An 11,882-nucleotide genomic window follows, 5' to 3' on the forward strand; every position below is an offset into this window, starting at 1 on the left:
AGATAAGGCTGCAAATCTAAGCAGGGGCCAGGTCACAAAGAGCTCCTAATGCCATGGTAAGGAGGGTTTACATTTGAGAAAGACCCCTGGAAAAGTATGGAGAATGGACTGAAGAGGGAAGAACAAAGGCATACTATTGTATCCCCTGAGTCTTATGGACTGAATCAAGACAGTGGCAGTGGGGACTCAAGACATTCATTTAAGGGACACAATAAGGCAGACTTTGCTGGTGGAGAAGACAAACAATAAACAGTAGAAGTAAACCCTCTGAAAGGCTATTAAGAAAGTATGTTACTTTCTTAATAACGGCAGGACTTACTTTACAAGGGGTCAGGTGTTAGGAAAGGCTTTTTTGAGGAGGTGGCATTTATGCTGAAACCAAAAGAATAAAAAAGCTCTAAAAGGCAAGAGAGGGGGACAAAAAGAGAAAAATTCAGTGGATAGACAGCAAAAGAGCTTGAGTATCCCAGGAGGACCATTATGGCTGCTAAGTCTAGTAAACTGGGGAAGAGTGGCACAAGGCAAGGATGAAGAGCATGATTAGGAGCTTTTTACTCTAAGTTTTTTTTTTTTTTTTTTTTTTTTTTCTTGCGTTATGCGGGCCTCTCACTGCTGTGGCCTCTCCCATTTGCGGAGCACAGGCTCCGGACGCGCAGGCCCAGCGGCCATGGCTCACGGGCCCAGCCGCTCCGCGGCATGTGGGATCTTCCCGAAATGGGGCATGAACCCGCGTCTCCTGCATCGGCAGGCGGACTCTCAAGCACTGCGCCACCAGGGAAGCCCTACTCTAAGTTTAATGAGAAGACTCTGTAGGGGGCTTCCCTGGTGGCGCAGTGGTTGGGAGTCCGCCTGCTAATGTGGGGGACATGGATTCGAGCCCGGGAGGATACCACGTGCTGCGGAGCAACTGGGCCTGTGCACAACTACTGAGCCTGCATGCCACAGCTGCTGAGGCCTGCGAGCCTGGAGCCCGTGCTCCGCAGTGGGAGGCCACCGCGATGAGGGACCTGTGCGCTGCGATGAAGAGTCGTCCCCGCTTGCCGCAACTAGAGAAAGCCCGCACACAGCAATGATAGACCCAACACAGCGAAAAATAAAATAAATTAAAAAAAAAACAAAAAACTGTAGGATTTTAAGCAAACAATTAACATAACACATTTGGGGCTATTACAACAGTCTAAATGTGAAAGCAATGCAGGTAGAGAAAAGAGGACACACTGGAGGTACATTTCAGAAGTAGAAGAGACAAGATTTTGCTGATGGGTTACACAGAAGGTGAGCAGGTTTTCAACTGAAAACTGTGTGAATGGTACTGTTATTTGCAAGGAGAACTGGAAAATAGATGAGTTCAATTTAGACATGTCAAATTTGAGTACCTATAGAATATCTAGGCTACAGAGACCTGGGAGTCATCAGAATATATATACACAGAGTAAACCACGCCATGGGAATGGAGTTGATCACTCAGGGTTAGTGTAGGATAAGGGCAAAAAACAGTAGTTTATAAACAGGAAAAAAAGAGGCTTAGAAGAATTAGCTAGAGAAACAGGAGGAAAAGCAGGATGATTTGGTCTTCTGAGAGCCAAGGAAACGGAGTGTTTGAAGGAGGGAATAGGTGGCAGTGTACTAGGGCTATTCTTGATGACGATGAGTTGATGACCTTAATTAAGAGCAATTTCAATGTGGTAGTGGTCGATCAGTTTGCAGTAGGCTGAAGAGTAAATGAGCGGTAAGGGCCTTAAGAGAGTAAACGTAATGAGTGAGGAATAGCTGAGCCCCAAGTCCTAAAGAAGCAGGTAGGCAGGCCAGGTCTGCATAACTGCATAGGACTAGCCTATCACTAAGAGATTTTGTAACTTCAAAATCACAAGAGGAGCATTATATGAGGACAGTGCCTTTTTGCAGTAACACCCAAAAAACACTTATCATTATGTCTTATGTTAATGACAAAGAATGCGTTTGTTGTTTAAATTTTCAGAGTTCAGTGACAAATGTTTACCCAACTCACAACCCCATAATGAGGAGAGGAAGGGAGGGAATGTGTTAACATCTTCTTCATAGTTTATAAAGAAAAATTAGTAGTGGAGTAAAAACTGGCCTAAGACTTAAATTATGGGCTAAAACATATTAATGCAACCTAATAAGATATTCTGTCAAAATTATCTGAGACATTCTATTAAAGTTTTAGCTACAAATTCCAACTGAAATTTGGAACTGGAACCCTGTGATTAAAAAAGAAGAGAGTAGATACTTAGAAAGGGCACCTTTCGCTTCTTTCAGCTGTACCCTCTCCAAAAAGTGTGATGGGTTCCCCCAAGGCCCTAAGGCAAGCCTTGACCTCTGAGTCATCTGTGGAAACATTGATTTGCCGGGCTCGCTTCCTCCTCTCAAACTCAGCTAACACTTCAGCCTGTCGCTCACTGATGTGGTCTTCAATTTCAAACACTTCTCCTGTAAAAAGAACCGGCAACATGAGCATAATCACCAGATCTTCCTCAAGTAGGGAGAAAGAAATCATTTCATTTTTTTTCTTTTTAATTTAATTTAATTTTGGCTGTGTTGGGTCTTTGTTGCTGTGCATGGGCTTCTCATCACAGTGGCTTCTCTTGTTGCAGAACACGGGCTCTAGGCGTGTGGGCTTCAGTAGTTGCATCAGGCAGGCTCAGTAGCTGCGGCATGCGGACTCTAGAGCACAGGCTGAGCAGTTGTGGTGCACGGGCTTTGTTGCTCCGAGGCATGTGGGGTCTTCCTGGACCAGGGATCGAACTCATGTCCCCTGCATTGGCAGGCGGATTCTTAACCACTGCACCACCAGGGAAGCCCAGAAATAATTTCTTACATTTGGAGTCTGTATGCCTCTAGGGAAAGTTAACTGTTTAATCTACTACAAACTTTATAGTTTCTCAGTTTATTAAAGTATGCCAGGGCTTCCCTGGTGGCTCAGTGGTTAAGAATCCACCTGCCACGTGGATTAAAGTATGCCAGGACCTCCCTGAGGGCACAGTGGTTAAGAATCTGCCTGCCAATGCAGGGGACACGGGTTCGATCCCTGTTCCGGGAAGATCCCACATGCCTCGGAGCAACTAAGCTCATGAGCCACAACTACTGAGCCTGCACTCTAGAGCCCGCGAGCCACAACTACTGAACCCATGCACCTAGAGCCCGTGCTCTGCAACAAGAGAAGCCACCGCAATGAGAAGCCCACGCACCGCAATGATGAGTAGCTCCCACTCCCCGCAACTAGAGAAAGTCTGCGTGCAGCAAAGAAGACCCAAACAGCCAAAAAATAAATAATTAATTAAAAATAAATAAAGTATGCCAAACACAGAAAACTAAACGACGTTTTAAAAGGCAGGAAAACAGTTGAAGCCATCTTGTTTCATTTGGCAAACTTACATAAACACATAGCTTGCATGAGACAATAAGAGTATGAAGAATCTTTAACAAATAAGTTATGTAGGCTTTCTATCCATGATAAAATAGAAACATTATTTTAACAATTGCCAAAGCTACTCTCTGAAATAGTCTCAGTATAGGGACACTAATTGGAAATAATTACCATGAAAATGATATTCTTTGACTCTAAGGTTTTTTGGGTAATCTATCAGCTAGTTTTAAAACTCACACCAAATACAAGCATTTCGATGAAAAAGAAAAATTATAGTAGTGATGCAGTTATGTTTAAAATAACATAAAAGGTTTAAAAAGTCACTACTGTACATGTGTATAGAAAAGAAAATGTATGGGAGGATCCATGAGAAACTTGACAGAAGTCCTATCTGCAGAGAACTCTTTTTATACCCTTCTGTACTCTCTGAATTTCTCATGACAAACATAAATAATTTTATTTCAAAAATATAGTGGACCACTAGTTACTGACACGAAAAAATATCCTCAACAGTATACAGAATGACAAATGCAGGTTACAAAACAATTTGCTCATCATGGTTTCATTTATGGAAAAAAAGTTGTATTTTGATTTCTTTCAAAATAAAAACGGCTACTACTTTTATAATTTAAAAGAGGTATTTCATTTTGGGTGAAAAATAATTGGAAAACTAAAAAAGGGAGAATATTATGAACCACAGTAGCTCCAAACCAATGCCACAACTATGCTAGATCTCCAGAAGATAAATGGAATCAATTTGAATCCAAATACACAATGAATAAATTCCTAGTAAAATTACTAACAATTCGTAGAAGAAAAACTGTATAAAACGTTTTAAGAAATAGGTTCTCCAGATGATACTAAGTGGAGTGGGCAGAGAGTATGGCCTTAAGATAGATGCAAGTTTAATATTTGAAAGTTTCTGACGCTAAACTAGTGATATCTAAGTTTAGGAAGGTAATCATTACAGATAATTTGAGCACCAAAGGTAAAGACGGACTCACAGTTTGCATCTTACCAGAGGTTATGTTAATGTTTCCTGCTTCAATTCCTGCTTTAAGTCCTTCTTTTCCCAAAATCCCAGATTCTCCTTTGGCCAGGCGCTCCCTCTCCTTCTCTTCCAAACTTCCATAATAGATGTGTGGTTTCTTCACAACAGGAGCAACTAAGTCATCAGATGCCTTAGTTTTGGTTGCCTGCTAAATCAAAGATCTGGATTAACCTAAAACTTAATCTTAAGCAATTTACTAGACCTCCCAGAAGGATGACGCTTATCCAGAGCTTCAATCCTATTTCTTCTCTAAAGAAAACACAAATTGGACACCAGTTAAGATGTGTCTTCCCTGATTTGGACGTGGTCAGGGGGTGATTCCAGTCTCTCGGTCACTTAAGTTTTGCAGATAGGAAGAGACAAAACTAGTGAATTTCTCTTGGTGATTTTTCTATCAAAGGCGTGCTTTGGAACATGTTTACTTCATTCAGTTCCAAGTGCAATCTCTTCCTGGGCTTTACGAAACTTCCAGGGTTACTGCTCATCACAGGCGATATCAAGGATAACTGAAATAACCAAAGCGATGGTAAGGGGGACAAGTTACAAAGTTACTGTCTATACATTTCAAACGTTTTCAGACGTGGGGCAGTAGATAGGAAGTTAGGAGGCCTCATTACACTTAAGAGGTCTGACATTGTCATAAATCTTGGCCAAGACACTACTCCCTTTCAGAACTCCGTTTCTGAACCAGACGGAAAAGGTATTTACATTTCGGGGTTGTAGCGAGAGCTGGAAATGAACTAAAATACGAAAGCACTCAGGGATCAGGAAAACGCTGCTCCGCTCTCTAAGACCAGACCGAGTCTGGCAGCTTTCCTCCTCAGCCCTCCACCGCCGTAGCCCGTTCCCTAACGGCCCTGTTCCGCAGAAAGCCCCAATCCTCCGCGCTCCCTGCCAGAGTGAGCTGAGACCTGTACCGCGGAGGAAGCTCGTGAGGAGGCCATGCTGGGCTCCGGAGCCGCGAAGCCCCACCGAAAGCCGACCTCTATGTTTCAGACCATCCACCGCGCGCCCAGCAAGGCTGAATTACGACACCTACCGGAAGTGGGCCGCGGGCGGACGCAGCGTCCTGGGCGGCGTGGAGCATGATGGGAATCGTAGTAGGAAAGAGTCTGGGCGCGTCGAGTGGTTTGTTCCGTGGAGCCTCCGAGAAAAGCACGCGAAGGACAGGGTTCTGCGAGGAGAGCGACTCAGAGCAGTCTGGGAATTGTAGTCCAGTTGGCTTAGCCGGAGACTCGGGGTGAGCGCCGAGGTTCCGGGAAGGGGCTGAACAGGTCTGTAAAGAGGTAGGTGCGGCGAGTCGCGCGGCTACTGACTGAACTCTGGGAGTGAATAGACGGCTTCCGGGGCCTGCTGTCGCTCCGGGTCCTGCGAGGGGCTTTAAGTCCTACGGGAGCGAAGAACCGTGTTGCCATGGAAACCCTCGCTCTGGACCAGCGAGTGCGGCCTTGGAGCTGCGGAAGGAGTGCTATTCTCTTCCGCTGTCAGGAAGTTCTCTCGGCGGTTTCTTCTTAGCTGGGTGGGTTTTTGGTGGATTTGGGCAGTGGCGAGAGAATAAGTTCGAAGAGCCCTCTAGCGCCAAAGGAAAATAAAGACCTGGCGGAGGAGCCAAGGCCTCCTTTTGCTGTCTTCAGCCCGGTCTATCTTACTCAGAGTGAGATGATGAATGTGAGGCGTCAGGTAAACCGCACTCCAGCAACTCTGCACAGCCCCGTGTGCGCTGGGTGCTGGGGCATCAGAGATAGACAAGACAAGGTTTTGTCCCCGTGTTGGGGGTGGAGATGGTCAAAATATTGGTGTTTCCCGAGCTGGACAGAGCCCCCTACCCTCCCCGAGGACAATTACAATAATAATGCCTGTTTACTGAGCGTTTACTAAATGCCAGGTTATGTTACAGGAATTTAAGCTGCAATACGACATTCAGTCCATACAACAATAGAGTACAGGTACAGACGAGGAAACCATGATCTAGTGAAAGGTGAAGCTGATGGTCCAAGATCAGTGGCGATGGGATTAGAATCTGTGTCCTCTGCCCTTTCGCCTCCAGAACAAGCACTTTTACCCATTACTCTATACTGCCCCCTAGTGGCGATCTTTTCATAGTTTGCAGAAAAGTTAAAATGTATCACAGTTGTTTTTTCTTTTCCCTTTTTAAAAATAATTAATTAATTATTTTTTGGCTGCGTTGGGTCTTCGTTGCTGGGCGGGCTTTCTCTAGTTGCGGCGAGCAGGGGCTACTTTTCGTTGTGGTGCGTGGACTTCTCATTGAGGTGGCTTCTCTTGTTGTGGAGCTCAGGCTCTAGGCGCGTGGGCTTCAGTTGTTGTGACACGTGGGCTCAGTAGTTGTGGCGCACAGGTTTACTTGCTCCGCGGCATGTGGGATCTTCCCGGACCAGGGATCGAACCCGTGTCCCCTGCATTGGCAGGCAGATTCTTAACCACTGCGTCACGAGGGAAGTCCCTGTTTTTTCTTTTAAGCATTCTCCCCCCTTGGAACTTTGGCTTCCTCTACCTTTTGTCTACTTTGGAATCAAGATAGTATCTGTATCAATTTACATTCCCACCAACAGTGCAGCACTATTTACAATAGCCAGGACATGGAAACAACCTAAATGTCCATCGACAGATGAATGGATAAAGAAGATGTTGTACATATATATAAAATGGAATATTACTCGGCCATAAAAAGAAATGAAATTGGGTCATTTGTAGAGATGTGGATGGACCTAGAGTCTGTCATACAGAGTGAAGTAAGTCAGAAAGAGAAAAACAAATATCGTATATTAACACATATATGTGGAATCTAGAAAAATGGTACAGATGAACCTATTTGCAGGGCAAGAATGAACGGATGTGTGGGCATGGCGGGGAAGGGGAGGGTGGGATGAATTGGGAGATTAGGTTTGACATAAATACACTACCATGTGTAAAACAGATAGCTAGTGGGAACCTGCTGTATAGCACAGGGAGCTCAGTTCCGTGCTCTGTGATGGCCTAGTTGGGTGGATGGGGGGGAGGGAGGTCTAAGAGGGAGGGGATGTGTGTATGCGAATGGCTGAGTCACTTCGCTGTGCAGCAGAAACTAACAACATTGTAAAGCAATTATACTCCAATAAAAAAATAATAAAAGAAAAAAAAAGGTAGTATCTGATTTAGTACAAAGCAATTTGAAATGTAATGTGCCATTGTTTTGTGTTGATAACATCACTTGTATCTGTCCCAAGCTTCATGGTAGAAGGAAACATTTCCTTTCTATACTTCACAGTCACTAGCTATATCCTAGATACGTGTAATGATAATTTATATCTGTATGTATGTTAAAGGAGCCTTCACTTACATCATTTTCATTTAATCCTCACCATGTGACCTATATATAATTTTCCCAGGAGGCTGACTTTTGTTTTTGGTTGCTCTGCTGCGGCATGCGGGATCTTAGTTCCCTGGAGAGGGATCAGACCCGTGACTCCTGCAGCGGAAGAAGAGTGTAGCCAGTTTATTCAACAGAATATGTAATGGCTGGTTATTGCAGACATTCTCTACTGGACGCTGTGAGAATATAAAGATGATGCCATCAACAGCTTTTAAACTCAGTTGGGGAGTTTTATTTTCTTCTAAAAAAACCCAGCTCTTCTTTTTTTTTTTTTTTTAAAGCATGAGCATTACTTTGGGTTTTCAGATTCTAGAGTGTTCTCTTGAGCTTCTGTGCATACTTGTTCTCTCTGCCTGGGATGCCTTTAATCCTCTCTGCCTGCCCTTCACAAAGCAACTAAGACATCATCTCCTCCAGGAAGTCTTTCACATCCCTGTTCACCCCACTGCATTGTGTGTCTGTGTGAGGCCATTGCATTACCCTCATCAAAGTTCTTATTACAGTATACTGCAATTTTCCATTTATGTGTTTGTTTTCCCCACAGACTGTGACTATGCCTCTTAACTCTGTAGCTGGAGCATAAGAACTGTTTGTTTAATGAATGACCTATCCATTTAGGACCTATTTAGACCCTGAGGATAACCCTGTGAATTGGTGAGTTAGAGGGAGTTTTCATAAGACTTAGTAAACTGATTTTAGCATTCGGGAGTCATCACAAATCTCTCATAATTCCCACATACTGTTGTTGATCAAATTTAATGGTTTGTATACTCTCCTACTGACAGTACCGAATTAAAATGTGATATTTGAACTTTATTCTCTTAGCTAAAATATTTCTTTGTGAATGGAGCATGAGATTAAAGTGATTGTTGCCTAGAATCCTCTTTTACAGGCAGCTTGCTATTTTAAGTTCTGGAAGAAAGAGCTTTTGAGAATTACAGAGTGGTGGATCTCCATCACGTAATAAAAATGTAATAATGATACACGTAAAGACTTAGAAGTCAATGTGTGAATCCAAATGAGTCTTTTGTATCACCATTCGTTTTAGTGTGCATGCTTACAAATTGGACATATTTGTAGCTGAGATTTGTCCTTTCCAATTTTTCCTCCTCTCTACCATTTTTAACAGCTGATAGTTCACTGGGTCTGTCCCTTAATGTTGGTTTCATTATGCTGAGACGAAAACCAACCCGTCTGGAGCTGAAGCTTGATGACATTGAGGAGTTTGAAAGCATTCGAAAGGACCTGGAGGTAAGAGTGCAACTTTCAAACCGTTAGGAATATTTAAAACAATAACTCTAACTTTTGGACTCCAGATTCTTATACCAACAGCTTATTCGAAATCTCTATTTGGATGCTTTACAGGCATCTTAAACATAATGTATTAGTTTCCTGTGGCTGCTGTAACAAATTACCACAAACTTGGTGGTTTAAAACAACAGAAATTTATGCTTTCACAGTTCTGTAGGCCAGAAATCTGAAATTGGTATCACTGATCCAAAATCAGGATGTCAGCAGGACCACGCTCCCTCCAGAGGCTCTAGGGAAGAATGTATTCCTTGACTATTGCAGTATTTGGTGGCTGCTGGCATTCCTTGACTTGTGGCCATATCACTCCAGTGTCTGCCTCCGTGATCACATTGCCTTCTCCTCTTCTGTCTGTGAAGTCTCCCTCTGCCCCCTCTTATAAGGATACCTATGTTGGCATTAAGGGCCCACCCAGATAATCCAGGATAATGTCCCCATCACAGCATCCTTAATTTAATCACATCTGCAAAGACCCTTTTCACATACAGGGCAACAATTACAGTATCCAAGGATTAGGACCTGATAGCTTTGGAGATCATTATTCAGCATACTATACTTAACATGTTAAAACAAAAAACTCTTGATTTCTTCCTCAAACCAGTTTCACCTCAGAGTTCCCTATGTCAGTATCTAAGTAGTTGCTCAAGCCAGAAACCTAAGAGTCAATCTTGAGTTCTCCCTTTCCCTCACCTTCTATATTCAATCTGTCCATAAATCCTTCAGCTCTACCTCCAGAATATTTCTAGAATCTACCCATACCTTTTCATCTCCACCATTAGAACCCTAGTCCAAATAACCATCAACTCACTCTGTACAATTTCAGTAGCATCCCAAGTTGGCTCTCTACTTCCTTTTTTTTTTTTTTTTTTTTTTTTTTTTTTTTTTTTTTTTTTTTTGCGGTACGCGGGCCTCTCACTGTTGTGGCCTCTCCCATTGTGGAGCACAGGCTCCGGACACACAGGCCCACTGGCCATGGCTCACAGGCCCAGCCGCTCCGCGGCACATGGGATCCTCCCAGACCAGGGCACGAGCCCATGTCCCCTGCATTGGCCGGCGGACTCTCAACCACTGCGCCACCAGGGAAACCCTCTACTTCCATTTTTGTGTCTTCAATCCATTCTCCATCAGGTGTCTAGAATGATCTTTAAAAAATTTCAGATCATGCTTAAAACTCCTCAGTGGTTTCCTGCACTTGGAATAAAACCTCAGTTCCTTATCATGGCCTACAAGCTTTTAAATGTTCTTTCACCTTCTGTCACTCTTTGCCTTGCCCTCTGTACCCTAGGCACATTGGTTTTCTTTTATTTCCTTGAATATGCCAAACTATTTATAACTCATGGCCTTTGCACCTATTATTTTCCTCTGCCTGGAGTGCTTCCTGTTTCTTCGTGTCTCAGTTTGAATGTCACTTCCTCAGTCTGAAAGGCCTCTTCTGACCCTCTCCAACTTAGGTGTATCATTCTTACCCATGCTGCCTTCATCTCATTAGGGTCTCTCAAAGCACTTTATTCTTTTATTTCATACCACTTATTATAATTTATAATGATTTGTTTGTTTATTGTAAAATCATTTACATTAGGAGCCCTGATTGTAGAAATCATATCTGTCTTCTCCACCATTGAGTTCCCAGCATCTAGTACATAGTAGGAATTCAATATGTACTTTTAAACGTTAATTAATTAATTTACTTTTGGCTGCACTGGGTCTTTGTTGCTGCGCACAGACTTTCTCTAGTTGTGGCAAGCAGGGACCACAGTGAGAAGCGGTGCGCGGGCTTCTCACTGTGGTGGCCTCTCTTGTTGCAGAGCACAGGCTCCAGGCGTGCGGGCTTCAGTAGTCGTGGCACGTGGGCTCAGTAGTTGTGGCTCGCGGACTCTAGAGCACGGGCTCAGTAGTTGTGGCACATGGGCCTAGTTGCTCCACAGCATGTGGGATCCTTCCGGACCAGGGCTCGAACCTGTGTCCCCTGCATTGGCAGGTAAATTCTTAACCACTGCGCCACCAGGGAAGCCCCAGTATGTTCTTTTTTTTTCTTTGCATTACGCAGGCCCCTCACCGTTGTGGCCTCTCCCGTTGTGGAGCACAGGCTCCGGACGCGCAGACTCAGCAGCCATGGCTCACGGGCCCAGCCGCTCCGCAGCATGTGGGATCTTCCCGGACCGGGGCATGAACCTGTGTCCCCTGCATCGGCAGGCAGATCCCCATCACTGTGCCACCAGGGAAGCCCCCTAATATGTATTTTTAAGTATAGCCTTATGCCACGGTATTAGATGTCCATTGATAAGACTTAAATTCTTTTTTTGGTTTTCAGAATAAAGTCCAAATTCCTTAGGATGGCATGTAAGGCCCTTTGTGATCTGGTCCTTGGTCATCTCTCCACTCTATCTTCCACTGCTGAGCTATCTCTAATTTCAGTGCCTATGCACACTCTGCTTTTTTCCTGAAGTGCCCTTTATGGTTCAAAACTTCAGTTGTAATAAGTCTCATAAAGTGTTAGTCTTATACTGAACTTTGACTCTGCAGAGTCAGCTCACTATTGAGTTACTTTTTTTTTAAATTGAAGTAATTTTTATGACTGAGTAGTATTCCATTGTGTGTATATGTGTGTGTATATATATATATATATATATTTTTTTTTTTTTTTTGCGGTACACGGGCCTCTCACTGTTGGGGCCTCTCCCATTGTGGAACACAGGCTCCAGATGTGCAGGCTCAGCAGCCATGGCTCACTGGCCCAGCCCCTCCATGACATGTGGGATCCTACC

At 43.9% G+C, this 11,882-nt stretch overlaps 2 protein-coding genes across 3 annotated transcripts in view; one reads left to right on the forward strand and one right to left on the reverse strand.

The window, feature by feature from the left end:
• The window catches only part of PRPF4 (pre-mRNA splicing tri-snRNP complex factor PRPF4), a 16,589-nt gene extending 11,143 nt beyond the window's left edge, over positions 1–5,446 (reverse strand). The window contains exons 1-3 of one of the 2 annotated variants that reach the window (XM_007449753.1): positions 5,357–5,446; positions 4,407–4,584; positions 2,265–2,451 (exon numbers count right to left, since the gene is read on the reverse strand). In XM_007449753.1, coding sequence (XP_007449815.1) covers positions 2,265–2,451; positions 4,407–4,584; positions 5,357–5,383 — 392 coding nt within the window. In that variant the 5' untranslated portion in view covers positions 5,384–5,446. Of the gene's footprint in view, positions 1–2,264; positions 2,452–4,406; positions 4,588–5,356 lie in introns of both variants that reach the window. The other variant, XM_007449752.1, reaches the window with a different exon arrangement.
• Positions 5,447–5,519: 73 nt separating this feature from the next.
• The window catches only part of CDC26 (cell division cycle 26), a 10,015-nt gene continuing 3,652 nt past the window's right edge, over positions 5,520–11,882 (forward strand). The window contains exons 1-3 of the mRNA XM_007449754.1: positions 5,520–5,725; positions 8,354–8,463; positions 8,939–9,060. Of these exons, the coding sequence (XP_007449816.1) occupies positions 8,980–9,060 (81 nt within the window). The 5' untranslated portion in view covers positions 5,520–5,725; positions 8,354–8,463; positions 8,939–8,979. The remainder of the gene's footprint in view (positions 5,726–8,353; positions 8,464–8,938; positions 9,061–11,882) is intronic.

The sequence above is a fragment of the Lipotes vexillifer genome, unplaced genomic scaffold (genome assembly GCF_000442215.2).
Source record: "Lipotes vexillifer unplaced genomic scaffold, Lipotes_vexillifer_v1.1 scaffold230, whole genome shotgun sequence".
Lineage (NCBI taxonomy): Eukaryota > Metazoa > Chordata > Mammalia > Artiodactyla > Lipotidae > Lipotes > Lipotes vexillifer.